Below are 16,653 nucleotides of genomic sequence, written 5' to 3'. Positions count from 1 at the left end.
GCATCAGTTCATATAAATTTTCCAGTAATTTTCTGCTTTTAGTAGGAAAATCTGTTTCATTATATATAACAGGGCTGTCCCGCCTTAGGTTTTTACCGAAACAATGGACAATACATTTTGATTTGCAAATTTAGTGAGAACTCTGCAGTAGCTCGGCTTCGTTTACTAAAGCATTTATGTAAATTTCTATGCTTGTAGGCGGGCTGCAAAAATCGCACTGTGGGCCGCATGCTTTGGACAGCCCTGATATGTAATATTAGCTCTTGGTTCTAAATAAATATATTTTTTAAAAGCCATGTTAAAGAAAAGTTCTTTCATTACCATACTTTTTAGTTTTTTAAAAAAATACAAATAATATTTTGCTTTATCCAAAGGCCTCTACTGCATCTATTGATATAATTTTATAATTTATTATATTTTCCTTGCATTGAACCATCCTTGTGTTCCTGGAACTGTACTTGATTGTAATAACTTTTTGATGAATGACTCCACAAAATCCTACTCCAAGATCTCAGCCTGGCTTAGAAGCCATAGTCTAGGTTCTCAAAGGCTAATACTCTCAGAGCCCAAGCTTTTATAGGTTTTGCAGTGTGGAAAGTCCATGCAATTGACTACTTGTTTTCCAAGGACCAGCCTAGCCAAATACAGGGAAGCTCATCACCAATACACTGGCCATTTGATGATAGATTCCTTAGCCACATCAACATGTGAAACAAAAATCCAAAATGGTGCATAGTCCTATGCAGCTGCTCTCCACTTCTACAAGTGAGGGGACCAGAAGAGAGGAAAAGGGGGCAGAAGGCATACTGTTTTGAGGCCTATTATTTACCCTCAACCTTATTTTAGCCTGTCTCCCAAGATCGTTTTCCCAGGGTGTGGTTGCTTATGCTACAGCTTCTAGGAGTCATAGGTGAGAACTGGATGACAGATGGACACCAAAGGTGGATGAGCAGCTCATACCAGAGGTGCTAGTCCTCCCTGAGCACCCTATGTACCCCTAGTAATTATGTGCCACCTAGTTACCCTTTCCTTGCTATTACTAAAAGAAACTATTATAAATATTTTTTGTACATGTGGGTTCTTTTCCTCTATATTTAATCTCTTTGGGATATAGGCTTACCAGTGGCATTGCTGAGTCAAAGGGTATGTGCCAATTTAGTAACTTTGGGGGCATAGTTCTGAATTGCTTTCCCAAATGCTTGGACAATTCACAGCTCCACCATCAGTATGTTTTCCTGAAACTTTGGTAACATTTATCATTTTCTCTTTTTTGGTCAACTTTGCCAGTCTAGTGGGTGAGAGGTTGAAACCTCAGTTGCTTTGATTTGTATTTCCCCGATTAATAGTCACTTGGAGCATTTTTCATATATGTCTATCAAGAGACTGGATTTTTTTTTCTTTGAAAACAGCCTGTTCATATCCTTTGACCATTTGTCAGTTGGGAAGTATCTTTTAACCATATATGTTTGAATCAGTTTCTTCTATCTGTCTCCTTTCTGCAACTGACATTATGCTGATTACATCAGGTCCTGGAAGATTACAGATTTCTGGATGAGAAGGGCTTGTGACTTCTTGGTTCCCTAGAATATAAAAAGGCCATCTCATGAAGAGTCAGTGTCCCTTAGACTTGATGTATGTCCCACTCCATGCAAGCCAATGCATCCTTCTGTCATAACACATCTTTCTGACCAGATGCATTTCTGCATGGAGATGAGGGGACCTGAAAATGCGCACCTAAACTGGTGTTTCCATGTCATCGTTAAATAATTTTTTTTGAGTGTAATATGGTTTATGAATTTCTCATTTCACTCCAATCCCAAACTCGAACCAGCAGACGAGGCTGACGAGTCCAGGATGGACAAGAGATGAATTGGAAGGACAGGCGTGGATAGGCTGTGATTTACGTAGCCAGCTGTAGTACCCACTCACAGTGATGCCAGCACAGCTCCGTTTGAGTAATTTGAATATTGCAGTACCCACACAAATTTCAGATATTTTTCCAGCTGCATAATTTCCTAGATTTACTTTCCTACGTTTTCTATTCCTTCTCTTATGCTGCTCTCCAGTGCAATTCTAGTTTTCATTTAACATTTTAAAAAACATTTTCCGTGGATACTTCTGAATTATTGTTTCTCATCTTACCCAGAGACCTGGGAGAGACCATAGAAGTCAGTCTAAACTCTTCATTTTAAAGACGAGGAAGCTGAGGTTTAGAGAAGTTAAGGGATTGCAGTTAGCAAAGTCGCAAAGCTGGGGAAACCCAGGTCCTCTGACTTCCACTTACTCCCACACGCCATACTGCTTTCTTTTATTTTGTCTTACACTTTTGCTAATTTCTTTCTTTAGTTCCTTCTGTGTCTAGTATTCCTTTTCTTGTCTTTTTTTTTTTTGGAGGGGAGAAGGCAGGACAAGTGACTTGCCCAAGGTCACACAGCTAGTAAGCGTGTCAAATGTCTGAGGTCAGATTTGAACTCAGGTCCTCCTGACTCGAGGGCTGGCATTCTACTCACTGTGCCACCTAGCTGTCCCTCCTTTTATTGTCTTGAGGGAAATCTAGTTGTTTCTGCTGTCTGTTCATATTCATTTTTTTCCCCTGGTTCTTACTCCTCTCCCACCCACTGCCCATGGCTTCCTTTAACCCTTATTTTTTCAATCATGCAATTACTACTTTGTCGATTTCTTATAAAACGTGTTTTATGGATGCTTTTTAAGTTTTTACACTAGTCAGTTGCTGAAAACCTCCTCCCACCATAAAACGCTCCCTTATTAATAAAACCAAACAAAAATTCAACTTAGGAAAGCCAAGTGACAAATGCCATGCCTCACAGAATACGCAACCTCCTGTACCTGTGGTCCACTCCCTATTGAGGGAAAGTCATCCTTGGTCCTCTGGAACCAAGCTGGATCATTATACTTGGTCTTCTTTCTGGTTTTTTGGAGCATCATTTCCATTTAACTTATCGTGGTGCTTATGCATTTTGTTTTCCTGGTTCTGCTTTTTTCCTTCTGTATCGGTTCACACTTCCCATGTTTTCCCCATGTTTCTCTGATTTGTCTATTTTCATTGATGGTGTAATAGTATTTCATTATATTCAAGTACCACAATTTGTTTGTTATTCTCCAATCAATCATCATATACTTGACTTCCAGTTTTTGGCTACCACAAAAGCCAATTTTTAAAAATATTTTGTTACCTTTGGCACCTTTCTGTCATTAACCTCCTTGGAGTATGCACCTAGTAGTGGGAGGACTAGGTCAGAGATAATAAATTATGTCAAAAATAATTCTAATTGTTTCCCAGAAATATAACGGTGTGTCTAACTTTCCACAGGCCCCCCCCCCACTTTGATTTATTACCGTTTTTTACTATCCTTGCCAATTGATGGGTATGAAGTTAAACCTCGGAGTTGTTTTTTCTTATTAGTAATGTGGGCATTTTCCATACGAATGTTGATAGTTTACATTTCTTCTCTTGAAAACTATTCAAAATAATTATATTAGCTAACAATTATATTGCACTTTAAGGTTTGCATAATTTCCTTTGATCCTTACAACAACCCTGTGAGATGGGAGTTATTTCTATTCTACAGATGAAGAAACTGAGGATGACTAACGGGTTAAATGACTTGCTAAGGGTTGCAGAGGCCTTTTCTCAATCCTCATTCACCTTGACCTCTCCATGGACTCTGACACTTGCTCATTCTCTCTTCCTTGATACCCTCTTCTCCTCCTATGTATTTGAGGTATATGGGGTGTTCAGGGAGGACTAGCACCTCTGGTGTGAGGGCTTGTTGAGACCTTTTCAGGGCTGCTCCTTCTGCCACCGGACTCTCACCTGTGGTTCCAAGAAGCCATAGCATGTGAGGCAGCCACATCCTGGTAAAACCAGCAAGCAGGCTAAATGAGATTGAGGGTAATTGACAGGCCTCAAATCCCTCAGGGAATTAGGGGGATATCTACCCCAAGCATGTGAAGACTTCCCCTAGAGGGATGAACAGATGAGAACAATTTGTTCCAACAGCCATGAAGGCAGTTGAAACAGGCGCTGTGTAGTGCTCGGAGGCTGGTCAAACATTGAAGATGCCGGTCATCCTGACTTCTGTCCTGCCCCTGGACTTTGATGTCTGGAAAAGAAGCCGAGGACTTTGTGCAACTCTGTGATGTCATCAGTCCTCTCCAAAAACGAAGGATGAACATCTGACCAACTTCAGTTTCCTTGCTGGATCCTCTCCCAGATCATACACTTTAACCTCGAGGTTCTGTCACGTGCCCTATTCTCTTCTCCCTATATACCACTTAAAGTAGTGATCTTATAAGCCGCCATTGACTTAATCACCATATCTTTGCTGACAATTCTCAAGTATAACTTTCCTGTCACAATCTCCGTGGAACCCCAATCTCACTTCTTCAACTGCCTTATGTTCAGATCTGGACATCCAATAGAAGTCTTAAAACTCAGTATGTCAAGGGAGCAGCTAGGTGGTGCAGCGAATAGAGCACCGGCCCTGGAGTCAGGAGGACCTCAGTTCAAATGTGACCCCAGACACTTGACACACTTACTAGCTGTGTGACCCTCCCCCCTCAAAAACAAAAATGTCGGTATGTCCAAAACCAAATTCATTATCTTTTCCTCCATCTCCTACCTTCCCTATTGCTGCAGAGGGCAATACCATTTTTCCCAGTCCCTCAGCCTCAAAACCTCCACCTGTTCTGGACTCAAATCAGTGCTTCACATTCGTTGATACCGAGGTAGCTTATGGACTCAAGTCATGGGTTGGCAATCTCAATGTCATCCCAACTTCCTTCACATCACATACCCAACCAAGTTACCAAATCTTCGGATTTTTATTTCCCTAACGCTTCTCATATACTCTAGCAACTTGGTTCAAGTCTTCCTGACCTCTTCTTGGGTAGGTGCACTATCGTCCTCCCTGCTTAATATTTTCCCTGACTCAACCATCCTCTGTTGTGATTTGCCGTAAGCACAGACCTACCCATCCCCTACTCAGTAATTCCAGGGGCTTGCTATTATAGTCTTAAAGTATGAAGTATTTAAACTCCTATGGTTTTTAAAACTCTTCCCAGCTCAGTCCCCAAACCCCTTTCCAGACTCCTCTTCCCATTCCTGCTGAATGACACACCCGAACTTGATGTTTCCTATTATCCCATCTCCCGTCTCCACGCCTCTGCATTGCAACTCCTCATACCTTCAATGTACTTCCTCTGCCTCACAGAATTCCTTGATTTCCTTTGAGACAGCTCAAGCACCATTTTCAGCACATGGCCTTTTCTGAGCCCAACTCCAAGTAGTCCTCTCTCTATATTATTTATTCCTGATGTACATTTCCCCCAGGAAAATGTTATGACCCTGAGCAGTGTCATTTTACTTTTTGTATTCCCAGGGCGTAACAGTGTCAGGAACACGGCAGTGCTTTTAAACAATTACCTTAGTCTTCCACGTGTAAATTCTTTGTGTAGTTTGGACATCACTCGGATGTTTCACAAAAAATTTCCCTACTCATTAGTTTATTCTAGCTCCTCTGCAAGAACTTTAGTCACTTTAAAACCATCAAGATCAGGAGACTTTTGTGATTCCCTTTATTCTATTTATGTCCTCCCTGCAACAGTCTCATTTTACTCCACCATTGAACTTACTTTATCAATAGTTGCCACCTCCCTCATCTTTTTATACTGTAGTTGCCTATTTAAAGCTTCTGGTGACGTACTTTCTTCTCAGCATTTCTAAAGCAAATATTTTGCAGGGGATTTGAATTACGCTCCTTGTATATTATACCTCACCGTCAAACACTTGTTTTGAGAGGGAAGGAGACCTCAGGAGGTTACCTGTCTAAGATGACATACCACAGGTCTTGAACCTAGGTCTGAACATCATACCCAGGGTTCTATCAATGACAATATTCAAGGCACTGGGGATTCAAAGAAAAATGAAAATCCCTGCCTCATAGAACTTAAGTTTTACAGAGATAACATATTGCTAAACATGAAACAAACATTAGTGGGGCCCTTAAGGAATAACTTATGGTTAGGTCATTAACTGGTCTTATTTCAACAAGGTGGCTTATTTGGGATAGAGACCTAGGCCTAGGGAGACTGGCTCTAAGTTTGTAGACTGAAGAATAGTAAAGTTATTCATACTAGAACACAGAGCTTTTAAATGAATAGAATTAACAGACTAAAAAGTGGAAAAAACTTTACAGGCAATTAGGAATTAAGAGATTGAGTAGGGTAAATGTGGTACCCGAAGATTGCCTGATGACAAGATTCTCATGTGTATAAACAAGCTGTTACACATTTGAGACCCACTTTGAATATGTGAAATTCAAGTTAATGAGGCTTAGCAGCTGTGTTTAATTCTATTTGGGGTTTTCTTGGTAAAAGATAATGGAGTGGTTTGCCATTTCCCTCTCCAGTTCATTTTACAGATGAGGGATGGAAGCAGAGTTAAGTGACCTGCCCATGGTCATATAGCTACTAAGCATCTGAGGTGAGATTTCAACTCAGGATGATGACTCCTATCACCCTAATTGCTGTACACAAATTACTTCCCACTATTGGTGTAAAACTGATAAGCACTTGTTGAAAGTGCTATGGAGACATGAAAGAATTTACTCTTCAACAGTTCAACTGTATAGGTGTCAAACAAGCAGCTGTAACTACACTGAGGAGGGTGCTGCCCGAACAGATTAAAATTCTGAAATACTTAGCAAAACAAAAAACACAAGTCAATGAGGCCTGAGTACCTTCAGTACAGATTAGTGACCCTGAGTTAGAAGACCACAGAGCTTCCACCTTTAAAAATTCTATGATAAACTACTGTTTAATACTTTACTCACCTGCACCCTCAGTCCCGTATCTATGAAATGCATGAAATGCAAACTCAGGTTGATCACACACCAAATCAAGAGTAGGTTTTTAATTAAACATTGCTCATGTCTTTTTAGCTTTTTTTTTTTCATGACACAGAATTGAAAAACCGACTTCTACTCTTCACCAACTGGTTGAGCCAGTCCAACAGGAATGCCAAACATTCAGAATGCTTAAGACAGATTTCAAGCCACCATGAGTAACTGAAAGCCCAAGTAGTCAAACGAAAACAAGCACTTCAGTTTTCTAGGGGTTTGATGATAGAATATGCACAAGGAAAAACATTACCTAGCATAGCAAAAGTATTAATCTAAGGACAGCTTCTCCTTTCTGCACATGTATATTAATTCACTTCAATTTTAAGACTCCAAGAGGTCTGCCTTCACGCTTGTCCCAATGGAACAACAATGGTTGGTTCCTTTCTTTCACATTTAAACCTGGCAGGATAGGATGGACAAGTTCCCAGAGAGAGCATACAACAAAGACATTTTCAAAAAAGTTCTAATTACTAATTGTCACCCTAAAAAAAAAAAAAGCTAAGGCCCCACAAAAAAATGCAAAAGGCTCAATATTAATCTTTTAATAATCAAGTAATGTAGAATAGAAGAAAACAGGAAAGTTTAAAGACAGCGGTATAGAGAGCAAAGCATACAAATTGCTCCTTAGGATAACCTTTGTGAATATTTTATTTTCTTGAAGCTTCAAATTTAGTTACATTTTGATCCCTTCAGATTTCACATTGGTCCAGTGTACAAGATTTCCTGTCACTTAAGTGTTTCAAAAACCAAAATGTTTTTCTTTATACTTATAAAAGATTTAAAGAACCTTGCTAGCTTGTTTTAAATGATGCCCTACATGTCACAAGCCTGTGCATTTCAATTTCAAAGGTTTTCTGACCAATTCTGTTGTTTTCACAATACTTTTGCATACTAATTTCTTTGTATCTGTGAGGTCACTTGGAATTTTCCCAATCTACAGAAAATACCTAAAAAGATTCTACCTTTCAGCAATGGATTCTCAATTTCCAGTATTCTCTCATGTTTTCAAGATAGCAAAATCCCTTAACAAAGATTGTGTTGTTTTGAAATATTTCAGTGTGGGCCAGGAGTTTTAAATATGGAAACTATATAGAGTCCAATTCTTGTGAAACTCTGGGCTGGGACCACCCCCACCTGTAGAACTCTTAAACACCCATCACAAACAATTCTGTGAATATCTGGCTACTGTCAATGTAAAATAAAAAATATACCAAGCCACACTCTGCATTACAGGTTCTGACTTATAAAGTACGCTTTTAGCTTTATTTCAGTCTTTTTAAATAAGAATGTTTAGAAAAATCAAGTTAGACATATTAACACTTCTTAAAAATTTTGGCAAGATAGTGCCCAAGTTCCAAACAGCACAAGCTATATCAATGTAAAAAGGCATGAAAGTTATCAAACCAAAACATCAGGGCAAGTAGCACACGGAAAAGGTATAATAAATGCCCAAACATTTTGAAGTTGGGATCTAGACTAGCAAAGTCAAGGCTGAAGGAAATTCTCAGCGATGTTCACTGTTTTAGACTAGTGCACATCTTCTCCCTGTTTTCCCTAAAATAAATCTTCGATTTGGCTGTTATAGGTCAACCTATTTAATCACATCCAGAAAGTTTGAAATTTCACTCAGCAAAATTGCTACACATACAGAAATACTCCATTTGTTAATATGGAAGGATTCTCAGCTTAGCCCACATGTACATTGTACTAAAACTCAATGACAGCATGGAGCAAACATACATAAATTTGCACAGTTCAAGTTTCAAAAAAACCCCTCTCAACTTTTGTTTACATTTATGTCCTCAACTTTCAATGAAACAAGGTGTTATCCTGTCATTTTTAGGGTGGCACTTACTACTCTAAGGAACAATTTCAGATGCCAAATTGGAAGGGTTAGAAACAGAGGATTTTACTTTCCCCATATGTTGCTAACCAAGATTAACACTAATGTCAAAGTATCAACTTTCCCCCCAGGTGAAGCCCTCCAAGAAATGTCAAATCTAATAAGCTTCCAAGATCACAAAAAACTCAGCCTTTTCCCTTCCTCCCTTAAGCTGGCTGAGACACTGAAGTCAGTGTCATTTTAGGCTCAAGTCATTCAAAGTAACAAACTGAAGAATGACCAAAAACAAATTTTTATTTTTACAACTAAATAAATGTAATTCAAATGTGTCCATCACTAGTTTTTTTCCCCAAATTAACATGCTATAAATAAGCAAACTAAACCTGGGCACTGATGTATATGGACTCCCTAGATGTCTCACTGGGCTTAGTTACAGAAGACCACTCACAGTAAAAAGACATTTTGAGTACAAAGTGTAGCATGATGTTAAGCCGTTTTAGCTTCTGCACATACATGTTGCACTTCTGGCTGAAAATGCAGAAAAATTCGAAGCATCACACTGTAAGCTCGGTTGCGCTGTTTTAAATGGCATCGATATCAATGTCGTCATCCTTGTTATCAGCAGACTTCACAGTTTCAACTTTAGGAACGCTGGCAGTCTTAGAATACACCACCTAGGAAACAAGGGCACTTTTATTTAGGAGGAAATACATGCACAACAACCTTGTCACCTCACATTAAATTTTATGCTATAGAAACCAAAGGCTACTTATTTTTTCATAAAATCAAATCACACAGTGTCAAAGAAATAGTTGTCTGACTCAAAAGGAAACTCTAAAAGGCATTCCTTCTTATAAAACTCTCCTGAGCCATCACACATTAATTACATCACATTATATTCCATTAACTACCTTAGAATCCTAAGAGTGATACTAGAGATGAAGCAGGAAAAAAAGCTTTAACTCCTCTGAGTGCCTCTCATTAATAAGTGCTTTAAACAAGGAAATATTTCTGTAAAATTCTTTATGAACACACCCCTGAATTTGTATCCTATAAGCTATAAGATACCTCAATATTTTCATCTTCATCTTCCTCTTCTCCACCAGAAGATTCTTCTTCTGCTTCCTTTAGCCATTTTATAAAGGGCTCCGCTTTGACACGAATCTCTTTGGCAAGTTCCTTTGAGACATATTTCTTAGAGGCCTGAACAAATTTATTATTAGTTTAGCTTCATTTGAGAAATCTTAACACTCTAAAAAACTGTAGGAAGTTTTAACCAAAAACAAATAACCCCAACACAAAAAAACCATCTTCCCACCTTTTCTGACCAGCTAATGATGACCTCTTCTTCCAAAAGGTCTGCATCATACATTTCCTTCAAGATATGTGGAATTTTGGAGATGAGCTGAGCTTGATGCATAGCTACCACACATTCCAAACCATGAAGAAGGTATCTCTGAGCTTTTTTGTTATTGTGGCAGAACTGGAAAAAATAACCTAGTATTAGAAAGCATTCAAATAATCTATAAACAGCAAACCCATACTCTTGAAATCGACTATAGGTAACAAACACATATAATCTATTAAAAGTCCAAATACTGGTTACTACCCCCCAAAGAGAAATCCTACACCGATAACCTTTTCGTATATCATACAGGTCAATCCCTGCCCCCAACCCTTTTACTTGACGTGAGATATTGTCCATCCCCAACAGTAGCCGTAAAAACCAGCTGCTTACTCGTAGAAAATGACGTCTATACTTCTTAATTTGTTCTCTAATTTTCTCATTAAAAAGAACCTCAGTCAGAACAAGAGGGCCCATAGCTTTTACATCCAGTCTTTCTGCTTCTGCGACAATTTCTTTGTCAGAGGTATCGATAATACCTTCTTCCTTCTTTTTCTGCAGGAAGGAAAAAGTCGGAAGATATATATTGTGGTCCATTCGCAAGTACCCCATACATGAAATTGAGGGGAAAAGGGCAACAGACACATTTTGTATTACAACAGGACAAATGGAAAATCTGTCTCACACATTCTATACCTCACTTATTTTTCTGGTGGTCTAAGAATGAAATCAGATTCACCACTTCTCTAGAATTGCTTGCCTGAAATAAAATACTGAATGCAAACTAATTCAAGAAAGCTCCAGAAGTCTATTAAAAAAACATGCATGCACTTTACCTTCACAAAGTCAAATAAAATATTGACTCTCTCTTCAACTGTCCTTTCTAGGTCATCACTAAGTGTCAGAACTTTTGCATGATCACTAATTTCATCCATTCTGCGCCTTTGAGCTTCTTCGGTTGTGTCCTCTCCCCAATCTTCATCCTCGTCATCTTCCTATATATAAAAGCAAAAACCTGGTTGACAACTTACAGCTATATTTGGAAAAACCTTGAATTAGTGGACCTTTCCCTGTGGAAAACACATTTTTGAATCCTTAATAAAAGCAAAAACTACCTCTTTGCTTGGTGTTTCTTCCAAATACATTTATTTTCACCCTAATTTAAGCCCATAGATTTCATATACTGTTATACTCTAAATGCTCTTTTATTGCCTACTTTTAGGATCACTGCCCACATCAAACTCAGATCCCCTCATACCTGTAAGGTGTATAGTTCAAATAAAAAGAACTAACAAGACTGGACTTCCCACACTCACCACAGCATGTGGAGGGTTAAGTTCATTGGGTGGTGGTGGTGGTGGTGTTGTCTCATTGCTGGACACAGAACCATTTTCTTTGTCTTTGCCCTTTCTATTTTTCTTTTCTTTTTCTTTTTTTCCCGTAACACTGTCACTATTCTCTGAGGAAGAAAGGGGAAGAAGACAAAGTTGAATCCCACAATTTCCATCACTATTCACCCTCTCAAGCTACCTAATTGCCAGAAATAGGACCTTCTTGATCGGTCTTCTTTCCTGTGTCCTAAGGGTTAACTAAACTAAGTTTCGATATAAAATATTTTATTCCTAGAACTGATTGATACTGTTTAAGTCTATATAACAGATGGTCTCATTTAAGAGAGATCACTGGAATAGGTTAGACTTACTTATTTTTTGCAAGTCAAAATTGTGTCAGACAACTTTTTGTCAGCCACAGAGTGTTGCTTGCAATGAACAAAGAGGGAGACGTGTGGAGAACCAATCCCCCAGGGAAAAATACTGATATGATCCGTATACACATCTTACACTTTTAAATACACAAACCCAAAAGGAATTCCACTTCTTTATTGCTTTACACAACTGTTCAAAAGTAGGTGGATACTACTCACCAGGTGGGTTCTTGAGAATGAACGTGCAGAGTTTATGGTTTGTGTCAAGCATGCCTCGATAGCCACAGGCTTTGCAAGAGTTACCTATTGTTTGTTTCTTAGGATTGACATGCTGTCAGAAAGAAAACATTAAATGAATTTAGCATAGTATTCAGTCCAGAGAGTATACTTAACACGTATAGATATGTACTTAGCTTTAAAAACTAAATAATATTAATATTGATGTAATATGTCAATGCATACAAACCTATGCACACAATTCACTTACCAGATCAGTTTCAGGATTCTCACACTCGGGACAGAGAACAAATTTTTTAATGAATCCATCCAACATGTCTTGCAGCTTATTCGCCTCATGAGATCCATTGACAATGTAACGGTCATTCTTAACATCAAACTGGGTCTGTGCTCCCAGCTCACAACCAAAATATTTGGTGGGATCTTAAGGGGGGAGGAAAAAGTGAATGAACTAAGATTTTGCTTCACTGCTGTTTACTACAGTCATTACTGTCATCCACCCATATACACATATTTTGCTCTATGTTAGATGCTGTATGTTTTAAAAAATATTGCCTGTACACACTAAAGAGTACAAACTAAACATGAGGGAAGTGAAAAGCCTTTTAGTTCTGTTTCCATTTTTTGATTGTCTTAATCCATAGCCCAAAACACAAGCTTTCAGATCATAAATCTATAAATATTTGTTGGAAAAAAACACCAATATCAGCATTTTATTCGTTCATATTTCTTGAAAAGACTACTTACACGTTGGAGGCCGATTAAGCGCCTTTGCAACGTCAACCATGTTGACTATAACTGTCTTTATTCCATTTCCTTTGCCCTCAACCTAAAAAGCAAAGTTTAACACCGTCATTTTCCTCCTAGAAAAGTAGACCATTAACCCGCCTATTTAAAGCACACAACTACTACTAACAGAGCCACCTGACCCACAAAAGATAATATACAACACCAAGCGGTTGAGACTTACCCACACTTTGTCCTCCCAAACCAAATGAAAAAGGAAATCCGTAAACATTACCTTAGCAATCAGACGGGGCATTTTGTAGCGATAGAACTGATCTGAAACGCTGCGGTTGACGTTGACAGACATTTTGGCTTATTAGTAGTAGTTTTATCAATAAGATGAAGAGATCTTTGATTGCAACTTTTTGGTATCTTCTGTCTGGAGAAGAAGGGATGACATAAACGACTGCAAGAGTTCTCGGTCTCTGACATGAAAAAGTTTTTGCCACAGAGGCTGTAAGCGTCTTGCTTGTATGCTATATTTCCCCAATACAGGTACCAATGGCTGCGCAACAGCTCTGAAACAGAGGGGGAGGTAGGGTGAGAGAATAAACAAAATTTAGTGATTTCTAGAAGAACACATTCCCCTGTATCCTTATTTATAAGCTGTTTTATCAGTCTCAAAAAGCCACATCTAAGGCCACACACAGAAAATCACTAAGTGGGAAGACGGGGACTTAAAAAAGCCAAATAAAATGTGCGGCAATTCAGTATGTACAAGAAAACTGTTGGCAAGAAGCCAACATAGCTTTTTTTCTTATTGGGGGGACAGGACCCCTGCTTTTTAAAGCCACAGGCAAAGGACTATACCTATTCTTGTTTTTTTCCAAGTCTCTCCACTCTTTTTGTATCCATTTTTGGCAAGGCTATTTGACCTTCCATACATTTTCCAAACTGGTTCCCTCAGCTCATCAGGATATAGAAACAAAGTCTAGTGTTTTGATATGTACAAAATGAAATGTACAAAGTGCAATCTAAGCCCATGTTAATTTCACGTGGCAACTCCCGTTCCCAGCACAAATAAGATCGCCAGGACGTTCCAGTCCCAAGTCACCTTTTTGCCACCCGGCGCATAAAAACCCAAACTCAAGGCTGTAATGAATTCAGCCAGGCAGCCCTTGGTTTGGTCTAGATTCTCGGTTACCTGTATCCTAATGCGACCACGCACATCAGGCCGATGGAAGCCCTTAAGTATAATTTCTCTCTAGGTCAAGGGAGATACCCTAGGAATAGTTCAGCTAAGTAGCTGCGATTCACCCCGAGCTGCCTCCCCGCAGCGGCCGCACCCACGGGTGACAGAACTGGCACAGAGAATGGGAAGGAAAGGAATCGAAACCGAGGGGCAGCAACAGAGGCCTGGAAGTACTGCGGCGCCGGGCCCTGCTCTCCTTTCCCCTCCCCCAGCCGGCCAGGATGACTCATAAATGCAGCAATTAAGCACTGAGTCAGCTTTTGAGGAGGCGTGGCGCATGCGCAGAGCTTCCAGGATCACCACCCCCTTCCCCGGTCGTTCGCCAAACACCAGCCTGGGTGCGCCCCCTTCCCGGGGGCGGGGGGTCGTACCCGCCGACCCCGGGACTTCCCCTTTCCTCTCCCAACTTGTGCGGGTTCGCGAAGCAAACTGCGCCACGCTACTGGTGGGGGGGGGAGGTCACGAGGAAGTAGAGCCGCCATTTTGTGCGGCCGCCATCTCCCCAGGGCCGGGGCGCCTCCTCACACGCTTCCCGCCGCCGCCCCCATCCCGCCGGAGCCCCGACGCCCGCCCTCCACTCACCGTTTTCGTCAAATAAAGACATAAACCCAACGCTGCTCGCCCGGGACTGGGATGAAGTGTCTGAGGCGCGGTGCAAACAAGAGTCCGAGCAGCAACAAGAGGTGGAGGAGGAGGAAGGGAAGAGGAGGAGGAGGAAGGAGGAGGAGGAGGCGGAGCGGGAGGAGCGGCCCGAGCCAGGTGCCGCCGCCGACCAGCGGGGGGGAAGGGGGGGCGGTCCCAGCGACGTCCGGGGGGAGGCAACACCCTTCGGCACCTGGGAGCCTGGCGACCTGAAGGGAGAGAGACGGAGGCGCCATTAACGGGGGCCGGTGGGTGCGAGAAAAAGCATCAGCGCAACCTGCCTACCCCACCCGCCCGCCCCGGGCGCCCCTGGTCGTTCCGGGAGCCCAGAGTCCCAGCGACTTCAGAAGAGGGAGGCCCCGCGGGGCCGGAGCCAGAACCACTTCAGACTCACCTCGGGAATGTTCTCGCTCTGACTGAACAACGCCGATGCCGCCGCTGCGATCAATCTACCCCCCCAGGCCCCGCCTTCCCTGGTCCGGCCGTCCCAGCCCATTGGCTGGTGGGCCACTCGAGCCCGCGCACCATTGGCCTTTGCTTCATGTCAATCACGGGCCGCCTGCCTGCCCCCAGCGTCTCGCTTCCCTACTTTCGCACCCGCCCTTGCAGAGAGTCCCAACCTATTGGCCGACGGGCCACTCGAACTCACGCACCACTGGCCAAGACCTCGAGTCAATCACAGTCTCCTGCCCGCCTCTGCCTCGCGTCCCTTCCCCCGCCTCCCCGAGGCTCCGTCCCCGCCCATCCCAGCCAATTGGTCCGTGAGCCCTTCGAATCTGCACACCATTAGCGGCTGTGTCGTGTCAATCAAGGTCTGCCTCCTTTCCCTGTCTTCTCTCTTCCCCTTCTCCACACCCACCCCTCGACCAAACCAGCAACCCCAAGGTACGGCACGACGAAGACGGCTCGAGATTTCTGGGCGTGCAGTCTCGCGAGATCCGCCGGAAGCTGGAGGGGTTGGGGTATTAGGAGGTCCCGAAGATTGACGGGGCGCGCGCGTGTCCGTTTCGTTCTCGAAGCGGGAGGAAAATGGCGGTTGGTTTTCCTTCCCGTCTCCACCCCCCCCAACCCCCGCCTTTCTGGCGCCCCGGCTCGCTTCTTGGGGGTGGGGTTTGTCGTTACATGATGGTGTGGGTTTCGTTACCCAGCCCCCAGTACCGGGCCAGCGGGGCTCCTCTTCCGCTCTCGCGCTTTCGCCTCTAGGGGTAACCGTGGCGCGCGCCTTTCCTGCCACTGCGCAGGCGCCTCCGTCCTCAGGTCAAGGGGTCAGCGCCGGGGACGCGGAGCTGGCTTCCCCGGCGCGTCCATGTGCGAGGCTTGGTGCTGCCTCTGAGAGCGACCTAAGGGTGACTCAACCCGACCGGAGAGGGCTTTGAGGCACACCGCCCCATAGCACGTGGAGGTAATTAGCAACTACAAAGCCCTGATGCGGGCAGAAGAGAAAAGCCCAGCCGCTGTGTCATTATGGTTACGCCCTCAGGAACTTACTGAGGTTTCCTCTCAGAGAAGTTGTAAAAAAAAAAAAATTATTTTAAATTGTCTTTGACCCCAGGCAAGGCATGAACCCTGCCGAGTTCAACCGGCTCTTGTGTTTCCTCCGTCTAAAAGCAGTAGTTCTAAAACATTTGTCATTAATTTCTGGTTTTTTCCGGAGACCTTTCCGTCACACCCCACTGCCTCTCATCTTTCCAAGGTGAAATCTGAATCGAGCTCCAGGCCCGGAATTGGAAATGGGAGATGGTCGGCTTTTCCCCATAAAAGCTTTTATTCCTTAAACTCATGGAAGCTAGCCTCTGGTGAGAGGCTGGAGGGGGAGTTTGGAGCGATATCTCTACAATATGTTTAGGGTCTTCTGTGTACAGCGATCTGCGCTGGCAGTTAGAGAAAATGCTGACGTCGATCAGGTATTAGGGAGGGGGAACAAAACAGGCTTAGGTAAGGATAGTGAGTAACGCATGATGAGTGCTTCAGAGAGGTAGA

At 42.3% G+C, this 16,653-nt stretch overlaps 1 protein-coding gene and 1 non-coding gene across 3 annotated transcripts; both read right to left on the bottom strand.

The window, feature by feature from the left end:
* Positions 1–7,450: 7,450 nt before the first annotated feature.
* On the bottom strand, positions 7,451–15,874 carry EIF5 (eukaryotic translation initiation factor 5). Of its 2 annotated transcripts, none has more exons than XM_036748828.1 (12): positions 15,458–15,874; positions 14,614–14,882; positions 13,075–13,357; positions 12,801–12,882; positions 12,304–12,476; positions 12,036–12,147; positions 11,428–11,570; positions 10,948–11,106; positions 10,505–10,666; positions 10,085–10,249; positions 9,835–9,969; positions 7,451–9,440 (listed from the first exon to the last, which is right to left on the bottom strand). In XM_036748828.1, exons 3-12 carry the CDS (start codon positions 13,144–13,146, stop codon positions 9,348–9,350), a joined length of 1,296 nt encoding a protein of 431 aa, XP_036604723.1. In that variant the 5' UTR covers positions 13,147–13,357; positions 14,614–14,882; positions 15,458–15,874; the 3' UTR covers positions 7,451–9,347. The 2 variants fall into 2 exon arrangements, with proteins under 2 accessions (XP_036604723.1, XP_036604721.1); XM_036748826.1 differs by lacking the exon at positions 15,458–15,874 and adding an exon at positions 15,068–15,298.
* LOC118845187 lies at positions 11,749–11,873 on the bottom strand. Its single transcript, XR_005010052.1, has one exon. It is a non-coding gene; the product is annotated as a small nucleolar RNA SNORA28 (small nucleolar RNA).
* Positions 15,875–16,653: the final 779 nt, after the last annotated feature.

Source organism: Trichosurus vulpecula, chromosome 3, assembly GCF_011100635.1.
Source record: "Trichosurus vulpecula isolate mTriVul1 chromosome 3, mTriVul1.pri, whole genome shotgun sequence".
Taxonomy (NCBI): Eukaryota; Metazoa; Chordata; class Mammalia; order Diprotodontia; family Phalangeridae; genus Trichosurus; species Trichosurus vulpecula.
This window is presented reverse-complemented; position numbering and strand designations above follow the sequence as displayed.